General features: G+C 44.6%; 1 protein-coding gene across 1 annotated transcript in view; it reads right to left on the bottom strand.

The window, feature by feature from the left end:
- Positions 1-4,749: 4,749 nt before the first annotated feature.
- eps15l1b (epidermal growth factor receptor pathway substrate 15-like 1b) overlaps positions 4,750-13,991 on the bottom strand; it is a 108,532-nt gene continuing 99,290 nt past the window's right edge. Inside the window, exon 23 of the mRNA XM_048258114.1 lies at positions 4,750-5,244. Coding sequence (XP_048114071.1) covers positions 5,186-5,244 — 59 coding nt within the window. The 3' untranslated portion in view covers positions 4,750-5,185. The remainder of the gene's footprint in view (positions 5,245-13,991) is intronic.

Here is a 13,991-nt window from a genome sequence, read left to right as displayed (position 1 = left end):
GGGATGCTGAGTTGACAGCTGTGCACTCAATGCTCACTCTTCAACACAGCTTGGCTTTGTGTTATTAGATGGGAGCATTTTTCAACATGAACGCATGCTCACACAGAATTATGTTGACAGTCACACACACACACATGCACACACACACTCTCTCACATACACACACTCACTTGCATTTGTGTGTCAAAGTCACCACATTAATTCTGCCAGCTCTAATTGAATGCCCCATCATGTCAGGAGACAGGAGGCCGTCCCAGGCTGGCCCCAGATCAGGTGCTTGCTTGGCAGTCTGGTGTAGCTGACCACAGCCTCTCATGGAGCGCTGAGCTGGGGCCCTGCGGCTACTCTCCAGACAGCCAGGCATGTTTGGAGCATTTAACGTTTATCAGAAAGGGATATGGGGATTTTTTCAGGCTGGTCTTGCTAATTCTAGCACTTATTACCTGACTATAACTGACACCTGACTGTATAAAAACAGCACTCACTGATTCTTATTGTACTCTACCTTTAAATTGTTTTTAATTGTTCTAGAATTGTTGGGAGAATTGTTTTAAAAAGCTTTAAACTGTATATCATGTTGTAAGTCGCTTTGGTTAAAAATGTGTCAGCCAAATGTTATGTAATGTTTATGATGTTATCTGACTACTCTGGTATTGGTCTATATACCCACACTAGCCAGCCACTCCAACAGAGGAGCGCTCTAATGGTGCTTGAGCAAGTCGGGACTACGCACTCTAGAACACGTTTGAAATGCTGCCATGGTGACCGGCAAACATCTGTCTGTCCTGGCAGGAGCTGTGATACTTAGTCTCTCTCATGTTTCTTTATGTTTATCCTGAAACTCTGGTATTGGAATGTGATGGTTTCATTTTTTTTTGTGTTGTGTGTGTGTGTGTGTGTGTGTGTGTGTGTGTGTGTGTGTGTGTGTGTGTGTGTGTTTGTGTCTGTGTCTTTGCTCTTTCTGTTTTGTCTTGAGTGTTCAATCGGTATCATCTTCCTGTATCATCAATTCAGCCTGACTCAGGCAGGACCAGGTGGATCAGGAGAATGTTTTTCCTGCAGGTGCTATTAATGATGCAGTCAGCAAATCTAATCAAAGAGCCTTTACTTTTGGTCAACATCTCTCTGTAATTTGGAGGCAAACATAGTGGCTCGGAGCCATAAACAGTTCCAACCAATCAATATGTTGCTCTAGGAACACAACAGGGAGGGGTGTAATCTATTAGCTATTGATCTCAACAACCTTTTGCTAAAATCACAGGCTCTCCCTTTGATAATGGGGCATCCGTGGCCTTGGGGCTGCCGTAGCCTACTGGTTAGCACTTCGGACTTGTAACCAGAGGGTTGCCGGTTCGAACCAAGGATACAAGGATACAATTGGCATATAGTTACTGGGGGAGTGAAATTATGGGTGTCAGCCTAGGGGCATTAAGGGGGTAAAAAAGTGCAGTAGAAGAGGGGTTTAGTAGATTAAGTGGCAAGGGCTGCATAAAAAAGGTGGGGGAGGATTGGGATTGGGTGGGGGGCACCAACAAGGAGCACCCAAGAGCAACAGGGGCAAGGAAAAACTCCCTTACCAAGGAAGAAACCTTGGGCAGATCCTGTAGGAAGCGACTGAAGTGCTCTTGAGCAAGGCACCTTACCCCACACTGCTCCCTGAGCGCCGCTGTAGCAGGCAGCTCACTGCGTCGGGATTAGTGTGTGCTTCATAACACTGTGTGTTCACTGTGTGCTGAGTGTGTTTCACTAATTCACGGATTGGGATAAATGCAGAGACCAAATTTCCCTCACGGGACCAAAAAAGTATATATACTTATACTTAAACGAAGTTGAATATTTATGAATATAAAATAGAAGTTGCTGTTAATAACAATAGTGTGTAAGCAGTAGTATAGAAGTTGAATATGCAGACAAAAAGTCTACCAGGTGAATGGTTTCAGCCTTTGCTTTTTTGGCTCAGGGGCTTGGGAACGTTCATGGGAAACTCGGAATGATTAAGGCATTGTAAATCTTCTCAGAGTGACGTTGTACTAGAGATTTCCATTGCGCTAAAGCCATCCGCATGTGATCAAAGGCCCATCTGTGCTGAAGCACAACTGAGGCTTTTCTCTAAATGGTCTAGTTGTACACCTGTAGTTCTTTCTGTGCCATATTTATGGGAACACTGAGAAGCCCAAACTGTGCCATAATTCACCATGGCCAAACACACATTTCCCAGCGTCTAGTCATCCATATTATTTTGGACTATGAGGAGGACTTTCCTTTTTGCTGGAAACTGTGAGAATTGAACAGCTGTGGGACAGAGAGTCACTTGTCAAAACTCTTAATTCGTTCTGATGGCCCACAAAAGCACTTTTGGTTTTACTCTTTTGCTACTGAAAACATTTGGGTTTTGACTCTTTTGGGGAAATATGATCATTCTTGGATGGCGCCCGGCATAGTTTCTGCTCTCCTTGTGCCGTTTGTTTTTCTTTTTTTCCACTGCCCAGTGATATTTTAGCACATGTGCATAGCAACAGCGAAAACAAAAAAGCGGCAGATGGATTCTTTCTGAAACCACTTTTGTGAATTACTGATCACGTAAAAACCCGCTGCGGCTTTGAGATTGCAAACATCAGTGTTGAGAGACTGCATGCAAACCATCCCTCTAAATAGGGCCGTCTATTTCTGTAGGACTCCAGCGAACATGTGTTTGACATCAGTGTCACTCATTCACTTGTGGCTGTGGCCCCTCACTCTCTTTCTTTCTTTCTCTCTCTCTCTCATTCACTCACTTTCTCTCTCACACACACACACACACACACACAGACACACACACACACACACACACACACACACACACACTTCAGCCTGTTGGCTGCAATGTGAAGAGGGACTGAACAGGAACCTGTTACCCTACTCACATCTAGCAGGTTTCCTACTGCAGATACTGGTGCTGGAGTCCAGTACATCATGTTTTAAGTTCTGTGCTATTAAAGTATGAATATAAAGTTGGTCAGTTTATGAATGTAGAGCTAGATAAACTTTGTGACCTGCTCATGTGTGACCCAACAGGTGGGTTGATACAAAGTGAGGACAGCCAGTGAACTTGCACTAATAAACCAGTTTTAGACCGGATGAAGTGATGCAATCATATGAGTCAGTTTGGCTTTGTTCCCTGGGCTGGGAGATCACTCGAGCCATTTAAACATTTTAAACGCTGGTGGTACTGGCTACAGTGCCCATACCATATTCAGGTCCATGTGCCTACGGGCACCCAAGTTTGAGTCTGACAAGTTTGAGTCCTTTCCCGATCTCATCCTCTCTCTCGCTTGCTTCCGATCACTCTCTTCACTGTCCCAACAGATTAAAAAAAAGTACCAATTTAATACTGTGAATGTAGCCCTTTAAAACAACTGCACGAACAATGCCTGTCAGGTTCTGCAGGTGGCTATTTTGTACAGGAGCGTAGTGACCTGACATGACTCACCCATCTTTTATTCCTGACCAGTCTAGAGTGACAGTGTTCACTGTTCCCGCTTTGTTTCATTGCATTAAGAGCTTTTTTGTCCAAACCTGCAGCTGAGATTTGAGAACATCTCGAAGAGAAAGCAAGGTGTCAGAAATTCTTCTCAACAAATCATCACACTGAAGGACTGATTTAGTCAGATTAAATGTGCCGTTTTTTTTTTTTCAAGATGTGGAAGGTGTGTCAGTCTAATTAATCAGTACAGTGTGTTTCAGTGGTGATTACTGGTTTTAATTACACAGTTAGATCAGCTATTTGCTAAAGGTTTTTCAAGTGAACATTACTCATCCTATGTAGGTGACCGTGACACACACACTATGCGTGGGCTAACGCAAGGTGTGTCATGATCAGGTACTGAAATGTACCACTGAATTAAAAAAGATCATATATGCAGACTCAGAGATTTATAAAGACAAAGCTTTCCTTTAAAATCCCACCTGTGGTCTAATTTATCTTAGCGTCTCTCTATACCACAGCTGAATACTCAATTTCTCCCCAATTCAGACCTCTTGGAAGCATTGGTCCCTAACAATTATTTAATAAGTATTATATTATAGTGTATTAATGTGTATATGTGTATTGCAGGTGCATGGCCCTGTTTCCATTGTAGGACACTGTCTGCAAGCACATGGGTGCCCAGTTGTCCTCCTGGAGGCTGCCCCCCCCCCCCCCCCCCCCCCTCTGTCCGACCACAGAGCGGAGGAGGAGAGGAGAGTGAGGGGAAAGACTGTGGGGACATGTGTCCACCAGAAATCCACCACACTTTTTTCTCCCCTTCTCCGTGACCGCTTACCATCAGAGCCAGCTAAAAATACAGCCTTTACATACACACAGACACGTAAATGCAAGCCATGTGAACACACACAAACACACACAGACACACAGGAAACTCACGCAAGCCCACACACTCAGGAGCAAACACATGCATAGAGCCACATGCTGCTGCTTTAGAAACGGGAGAGTGGGGAAAGGGCGCGGCACACGACGACCCCATTCCATAAGTGTTGTTATGATAGCACACAAAGAAGCTAGCAATCTACAGATAATTTCCCTTTAAACATCGTAATTATACTCAGGAGATGGTTACACATGCTGCCTGGGGGAGAGCCTATGTGTGTGTGTTGTGTGTGGTGTGTGTGTGTGTGTGTGTGTGTGTGTGTGTGTGTGTGTGTGTGTGTGTGTGTGTGGGGTTGGGGGAAGAGTGAGTGGTATTTTTCTGGTTGAGGAAAATTCAAGGGTAAAAGTTAAAATAGAAGTATATATCCCACATGAAGATATCTGTAAATGGTCCCCACAAAGATGCTATTTATAATCAAGTGAGTTGGTCTCGGGGTCTGGGCAGGATGTTTAAAAGGAGATATTTAACGAGTTTGAGTATGAAGCCGAGCACACTGCCTTTATAGAGAGTTTACGCTGGTTAATGGGAAACCCGGTGAAGAGCCAATGCCAACCAGATATGCAGAGCTGGGTTACGACGCAGGGGTTCATCCTTGGGTTCCTCTCTGCGGTTTCCCTGCAGTCAGCGCCCAGTGTTATTTGCCCCTTGGATGGCTTTCAGGAGGGATGCAAGCCCAGAGCGAGAGACCTTGTGAAATACTCTCTCCAACAGTTTTATTGCAGAAAAAGAGTTCCTCAGAAATTCAGTGAGTGATTTATTCCTGATTCACTCTGACAGTTTCAGCAGGGAATGGACTGTGTCTCGTTCCGGGCCTCAGTAAGCTGGACTGAAATCCTACCTGTAGAAAACACAAACACATGCTCTACTTGTTAATTGATTGATCTTGCTCAGACAATATCATCAGGACTATCATAATACTTCAGACATATCATGCTGGATCATAAACTACACGGACAGAAAGACAGTTGAATAATGCCAACGAAACCTGAGGCTGCGATCAGATAGGACGTGTTGTTTGCAGTGAGAAACATTTTTTTAAGCCCCACCTGTCATCAACCCAATAAAATGGAAAATGTTACATTTCCGCATTTTGGTTTTCACATTACATTTCCCATCTCATTCCACTGGATCAGATGTTATTTTGATTCATATGTCGGTCTGTTTATGACTCCTATGTTTGTGTGTGGCTATTTTGTTTTGAATCTATGATCTTCATTGTCAAAAAAGAGAATGCATTATTAAAGATAGGCACAAAAAAACAAATTTCCTCCTGTTCCTCGCGCCCCACCTGCCATGTCTCTGTTCCCCACTAGTGGGGCCCGCCCCACACTTTGAGAACCAGTGGATTACACCCTTATGATGCCAGGTTAGATATACATGTTATTTCAGTGATTCAGTCATTAAAATGATCAACAAAGTGTTTAAAAGGAAATGATTCACTATAGGTTGGGAGTGAATGAACCGGACTTACCTGGAAATGGCAGGGTTTGGTTTTCAGGTTGTTATTATATGGTGGGAATAGCAGTAGTATGTTGCATGGCATTCTTAACTTGTTATAGGCTACTAAGAGATTGCAATGCCACCTTCCATCCATCAATGCCATCTTCTGAAAAAAGCTTTCTCACAAATTGCTTCCTTGAATTATGATTATGCCTGTCCCTCTTACATGGTAGTTTTCCATGTCATATTACGTTTTTTTCTTTACAACTGTATACAGTCTTTTTCTCAAAACTCTACACACAAAAATTCAACTTTTGTTCACACAAAATGCAAAATGCCTCAAATCTCCAGATAATTGAAACACATCATTCAAAATGTTATAAACACATTTTCTTGATCGCTTTAATGCTTGTGTCAACTCTTGCATCACATTTTCAAAACAATTAACATGCAGTTCTAAACAAAATCACTCTGGCCAAAATGCCAGAGTTTTAACCTTGAGTTTAGCTATGTCTGTGTCATTTTTTCTCATCAGAAAAACTGTGAAAAGATAAAAATCTATTGAATAAAAATTAAATGTATTCATTCCTCCTAAGATGTAACTTGACAAATGTCATTGAACTACAGCTTGTCATTTTTCATTGAAATAGACCTATAAACACCTGGACTGGCTTTTGTAGTGTTTTCTTCACCAAAAAGGCAATACAGTACTTTCTCTAAATGTGCCTTAGATCCATTCTTGCAAATAGCAACACAGAACAGACATGGTATCTCTTATGATAATGAATGATTGCTGATTGAAGAATTGTGCAAAGGAGATTCACACAGGTGTATCAGAGATTCAGACTTATGCAAGGCATCTCTACCACCTGTGAATATATGTTTTCCTTTTGTTTAGCACAGAAAAACCGTTTGAGGTCTTTAAATGACATCTCTTTGATGAGTGACATGTTTCAAAAATGGTGTGATGTGCAAAGGTTTTGTGTGTAAACATTTAAAAAAAACTGTAAGAGGGAGATTTGTCCACTTCAGAGGTGACAGCCTTCAAACAAGATGTGTCAGGCTCTCTTCATGGTGAAAGGTCAAAGTAGCACCCTCCAACTACAGCTCAGCACCCCCCCCCCCCCCCCCCCCCCCCCCCAACCCACACACACACAAACACACATGCACACAAACACACACACACACACATGCACACACACAGTTTGGCGCCTTTGTCTCCCAGGTGACACCAGGTGATCACCTGTGAGGGAGAGCAGACAGCTCGTCCAGCTGTGATCCCTATCTGCTCCTCTAAAGGGACTCAAACCAGACCAGAGGCATCACTCAAGTGCCATTCAGGCCAACAGACAGCGCTTTAGGGGAAGAGAAAGCCATCACTTCAAAGGCCCAAGCAGCACCTCCCCCCCAAAGACCTGTCCAACAATGCCACATGACAGGAAGGAAGGTGGGTGAACTTGTGCCGTGTACTAGCACGATTAAGCATTAAGCAAGGCCGGGCGCAGCAGTCATCCCACCCACGGCGGGCACCTCTCGTGCTGACGACAGGGTAAAGCGTTGGCTCTGACGTCAGAGGGCACTTCCTCCTTACACTGGGCTCCTATTGTTCTCCAACACACCTCTGTGCGGGCGGCAGTGCCATGCCAAGTGCGTAAGGCTATGTAAGTAATGAAGGTATAAATGAAGTAATGAAGTATTACTAACACGCACCAGTAATTGGTACACACACACACACACAATTGATCGTGTCTGCATGACAGGTCCTGGTTTGAAGATATGCCTGAGAGATTTGTGCACTATCCTCTGAAATATGCTGTCATACTAACCAGTATAAAACCGAATCTGTCAGGTCTGTAGTATTCCATGCTAATGGCTGCCTTGGCTTGTGGTGCCACCAGTATAGTGAGCTCATGGGCGTGCAGGCCAAACATTACGCCATGCTGCACTGGAGATAGAGTGGCACAAGAGTACTGCTCGCCAGACACCTCAATATATTTCTGTTCCTGGATAAAGTAGCTGAATCCTGCTGCTGTTGCTGCTGCTGTGTGTGTGTGTGTGTGTGAGAGAGAGAGATAAGATCTTACGAAGGATCAACAAGAGGGCCTAACATGCTCCCTAAGGCTCCCTCTCATCTCCTTTGATCCTGCAGATGAGATTGTGTTATTTGAGCATACTTCACACACACACACACACACACACACACCCCTGTGGCATTAACACTGGGGGGTTACTCTCAGATCCCTATCTTTCTCACTTCAAACACGTGAAATCCCCCCTCTTCGACTACAAAATAAAAGGGCCCACCCCTCACCCCCACCCCACACAAACATGGCGGCCCCTTGTCCATCAAATGCATGGAGAAAGACTGGTCCCACTGTGTGCCCCTGACTTCACCGAGTCGACTCACCCGGTGGAGCGCTGGTGCTCCCGGCACCTGTTCCTCGTGCCTCTCGCGCCGCGTCATCCTGGCAAGGGCCGCCGGTTTGTGGGGGCAAGACGCGGCAATAAGACCCAGCCGTTCAACGTGAGCTCTTGAGCTGTTTGCCAGATGCTGCTGCTGCTGCCCGAGCCCCGGCCAAACCCAAGACCTGCTAAGCTTAATGCTGACCTCTGTGGGCAGGACACAGAGTGCATGCTGCCCCTATTAAGCCTCGCCGCAAGTTCACCAGGCCAAAAATATCAAAGCCACCCAGACCTGATTTTTCACTTGAAGTCATCTGCTCCCATGCACTTGGGGCCAGAGGCGTCGCTCGCCTTTTCCAAGGAAGCGGCTCTCTTAGTGAAGATTTAAGTTTAGAAGGCCAGTTAACTCCAGCAGCAGAGAGACTTACAGCACCGCACTGCATGCTGTTGCAAGAGCTGAGGTAATTAGTGTATTGCAGGCAGGCAAACAGAGGGCATGACAACTCTGTTAACCACTTAGTTTCAGACAGAATTACAGAACATGACCAGACATGTCCACTGTCTACTGGAAATCTCCAGTCGGCTAGATTCACCTTAACCCCTATCAGCTTTGTGTTGAAATGGGAGAATTATTTCAATGGTAAGGGCAGATGGTCAACGATAACATAAAATTAAGAGTGCAGATGCAAAACCTTCTAAATTCGTCTGACAACTTTTCCTTCAAGTGAGCATTTTTCATCAGTCTCCTATAGGTTTTTGCCTACAAATCGATCTTTCAGACCAGGAAGAGCTAAGAGCTAAATTATTTGATTAACGTATACTATGTGTGTAGAGCATTCACTCACCACCGTAATTTTTGACGGAGGTGGCGTTTAGAGGCTTTTGCATCTGAACTCTTCAAATGTTGACTGTCGGTTGTAACAGATTTGTAACTGACGGTTGTAACAGATTTGTAATAGTTGTATGGGGGCAACTGCGGAAACTCTTTGTTTTGAATGCTCTACACTCCCAGATGTTTTCCCAGGGGTGTCAGCGGCTACTGTGCTGGAGTACATCTGTCCTGGGCCTGTTTGTTTGCTTAAGAAGTGAAGTGAATTATGACCAACACAACTACTCCAGGGACTGTGTGTGCTCTTGATAGCATAGCCAAGGCTCATCATGGGATTGTTTTTTTATTCTCAAAGCACAATCCCCCCCCTGACCAGTGACCACTATTGCACCAGGGCTGAGGAGGCCACGCCACAGCCAGGCTCGGAGACAGGCTGCTGGACGTCTGTAATTTGGCCTGACTGGACCGTGAACCCTGCACACAATAGCGTGAGTTTAAAACGCACTTCAAATCGTCCGTCCTTTTCCGTCCGATATACAGCACGTCCCGCTCGCAGCATTACCACAGTCAGAGACTGGTTAACATCAAACCTTTTAATATGTATAAATAAATATAAAAGGGGTCCCATTTCATGGTTTTATTTTTTTTCTCTTCTCCAGGATTGTGGCGATGTACTCCTGTGTTTTATAAGACAGAAAAATAATAACAACTGCAGAACATTCCAGAAGGGCTGTAATTTTCTTCCGGCGGGCAAAAGTTGTCCATTATGGTCTGGGTCAGGGAGCACATCCGAGCCCGTCATCAGGACCGCACGGCCCAGCCACATAAAAGCGCCTGGTCGCCACTGGGCCCCGGCTCTCTGAGTGAGCAGCCAATCAGTACGCAGAGGCCTGCATTTCTGTACGTTTGCCCCCTAACCACTCCACAAGGGCTAAATAAAGCTCATATTCTTCAGATGAAATTATAGCATGCTTGCGTGCTACCCACCCCTCCCTACAATTAGAATCAGCCATTGATGGGCATCCTAAACAATGGTGTCATGAAGCTACAGGGGAAAGAGAGCTCGCCATAGATGGGCTCCATATGATGGCAGAAAATGGGAGTCGTCAATAATTAAAAGACAAACACTTCTGCTAATTTTAGTGTTTAATGTACACTGGCTAGCGATGGCTTGATGTCACAATGAACCCCTCTTTTAGAGGACTTTTAAAGGGCCTCCTTAATTCAACTATTTGCAGTATCAGACTCAAACTGACTGCTGGTATGTAATAATGTATTTATAAAGCCATGAAAACTATTGCATGGTGTAACTTATGTAGGTGGTGTTCCAGAACAGGTATTCCAACAAATCCATTAATGAACAATCTGGATTTGTCCACTAATGAGCTGGTCTGAGATTTTGGGCAGGGCAAGAGAAAACTAGTGACTGGAACATCGTCACATGCAGTTGTGGCATTTTACCTGGTCTGACAGAGATATCCCCCTGTCTGTGTGCGTGTGTGTGTGTGTGATTTTTTCGGGCCGATAGCAATCAGGTGCGGTGACAGCGCTCCATTCACAAAGCTCTCTCTCCCGGCAACCTGCACTGCTTGGCAACAGTCTGCTCCGCTGACAGACAGACAGGCAGTGCATACCTGGGACCGTCAAACAGCGCACTGGTCCTGTGGGAACACCTCACCAAGGTGCAGATAGAGCGTTTTGAAAGCGCACGCGTGGGCTGAAATGTAAGCTATGGTGCGGTGACTCACCTGGGCAGGGCTGGGCTGGCTGGGATCCCTGCGCGTGTTAAAGCCTTATTTTGGTACACTTCAATCAACCGCAGACATCACTATGGTGAAACTGGTTTGTGTTGTTACTCAGTCCGTCAGGCCAAATACATGAGGCTTTTTTTGCAACTGTATAGTAATCTGCAGTTGTCAACAGAGTCTGTCCTGAACCCAGATGGGCAGATAAAGGGAACATCTTTCTGAGGGATGATCTGATAATTACCTTTTATTTCCCATGTGCCCATGTGGGTGTCACTTTGGGGCTGGGTGTTGTAGGCTGTAGAATACTGTAAAATGTGTATGTAGCTATAAGCTTACAGACAATTTACTTGTACAGTTTAACAAGTAGTGAATTGACGTTAAGTTGTAAAACTTCTGTAAAATGGTAGTCTGTTCTGTAGGCTATGTGAATATGGTATAGGGCAATTCCACGGAAAATTTACTTTTTGTCACATCCATAACACCAGTGAAATGCCTTGGCATTTGTATGATGTGAATGATAACATTACATTTTTGTGCATTTTTTCTCATGTACATTCTTCAGCCAAAAATAGCAAATGTTCAAATATCATGTAATCATTCACATCATACCATACCATCACATTTTATTGGCGTTATGGATGTTACAAAAAATGTAATTTTCCATGGAATTGCCCTATAACATATTCACACAAATAAATATATGCTTCATTCTGTCATTGGATTTATCGCTTTCTGTTTAAGTTTGTTGAAGTTTTCTTGGAAACTTGTTGCTCTGATCAGAAATCCTTTCAAATTCACAAACAAACGTGCAAACTGTTTCGCTGCAAACATACTCACATGGTCTGAGGAGGCGGCGGTATCAGGAATTGGGGCGGTAGTAGCATAGTGGTTAAGGAGCTGGGCTAGCATGCAGAAGCCAGAAAAGTTGTGGATTTCCACCATTATGCCCTTGAGCAAGGCACTTAACCCCGAGTTGCTCCAGGACAATGTAACAATGCCCGTGTAATATAATTGACAGATGTAAGTCGCTTTGGAAAAATTGTCTGCTAAATGAATAAAAATGTAAAAAAAAATAGGATGTAGTTCTCCTTTAATATACCTGGACACACATACTGTAGGCATTGGATGCCTGATTATCTTCAAATTCCAGGCCGTCAGCTTGGCCACTTCAAGGTCTGGTCTGCATGGCTTTGGTGAAAGGGGCCAAACCTCATGTTGTTGCCCGGAGACCAACACTAGGCCCCTGTGCCAGACAGTGAGACCCAGTGTGTGTGTGTGTGTGTGTGTGTGTGTGTGTGTGTGTCTGTGTGTGTGTGTGTCTGTGTGCTCCGCCTGATCAGAGATGGTATCATTGTCACACCGCGAGCGCACATGAATTAGTAGCCGGGGCTGTTTTTAGGCCACATTAGAGGCATTCCACGGTGTGTGAGTGTGTATGTGTTGTGTTTACTCACAGGGACAAACGCGGCTATTGAGCATGGTGCACTATGGAGTGAATGAGCTCATTCTCCTCACACCTCACCTCACACACACACACACACACACACACACACACACACACACACACACACCGCACACTCACATTCCAACGCCACTTTCATTAAACGTTAAGCAGTTCACTGCTTCAATAAACTAACTCTCTGAGAGAGCCATATTCCCCCCTGGCTTGTGAGAGGTACAAATGACATCTCTTAATCTCTTAATATGAGTCAAAACAAGAGCACTTGGAATTAACTGGAGTATCCAGTCCAGTTTGTACTCAATGTATTTTAGACAGTTGTGGCATATTGTGTAAAAGCATTTAATTTACTCTCTAAAGAATTGTGGCTTAATAAGTCAATTGTGTGAAACTGACCAGGCCCAAATGTGAGACCGATCTGATTCGAAGTCAGTCGAATAATACTTCCAGTGTGTGTGTGTATGTGTGTGTGTGTGTGTGTGTGTGTGTGTGTGTTACATTTGGATTTTAGGAGAGCAGGAGACGGAGAGGATGAGTAAGCTTTAGGAACAAGTCCTCGATCTCCTGACATCTAAAAATAAACGCCATGCGACTGTGTTTGCTCTCCCCCGTTTAAATGCGGACCGAAGAGTCTGAGGAAAAACACTGGGCCACTGCATTCTCCCAATGTCACCCCCGTCACACACCGTCACCCCCGTCACTGTGTCAACCTCCGAGAATGAGAGCTTTGTGTTTCACACCAGGGCTGGGCATTCGGACAGAAAGCTACTTGGGTGGGGGGTAGGGGTAAAGGGGGGAGTGACAACATCACTAACACAAAACCTGAGGATTGCTCCAAGCCTAACCTGCCACTTAGGGCTGGCCTAATGAGAGCCTGCATTTCACCATGCACTTCCTGTGTGGAGACTGCTGCACTGAAAACCTTCCACTGCAACATTTACCTTTGCTGAGATCACATATTCCCCCAAGTCATTTTGCCTGTGTGTGTCAGTTACTTCTTTACAGCTAAGAACACAAACTCTCTCTCTTACACACACACACACACACACACACACACACACACACACACTTTGCATGTTTTGTCGTGCATTGGTGGTTCAGCAATGACTTTTGTCTTGTTTTCTAGGAACCAACCCTTGGTCATCTTAAATTCATCTGTTACAGTATATCCAGCTGTGTTGGATAGATGACTCGTAAGTCTATGTTTCATATCCGGTCTGTACAATAACGGCCCGTGCTACAACTCTTTCTCTTACAGTACACACACATGGCACCATTTTCCCATGTCACAGCCCTGTGAATGTACTAGTGCTATGTATTTTACATAGCTGTCAAACAGAAATTACAAATGACCTGTAGACTTTTTCCCCATGTGGCTGCATTTATTTTTACACTCTTGAATGTGTGTGGTTGCCAGCACAATAACAGGCACAGCTTGGGGAAGGCCATCGTCTTTTAATTATATTATACCATCTCCCGCTCTCTCGAGCCCTCCCCCTTTCCGCAAACCCCTTCCCTTGACAAACACACACACACACACACACACACACACACACACACACACACACACACACACACACAATTGTCATATCCTTGTCCTCAACCATGTAATTATACAATCTGCTGAAAATAGTTATTTTCAGAGTTTGTAAATGTTTGACGTCTTGCACGCTCAGTGGTAATACAGAGGTTAAATGTGTGCAGAG

Source organism: Alosa alosa, chromosome 1 (genome assembly GCF_017589495.1).
Source record: "Alosa alosa isolate M-15738 ecotype Scorff River chromosome 1, AALO_Geno_1.1, whole genome shotgun sequence".
Classification (NCBI taxonomy): Eukaryota; Metazoa; Chordata; class Actinopteri; order Clupeiformes; family Clupeidae; genus Alosa; species Alosa alosa.
This window is presented reverse-complemented; position numbering and strand designations above follow the sequence as displayed.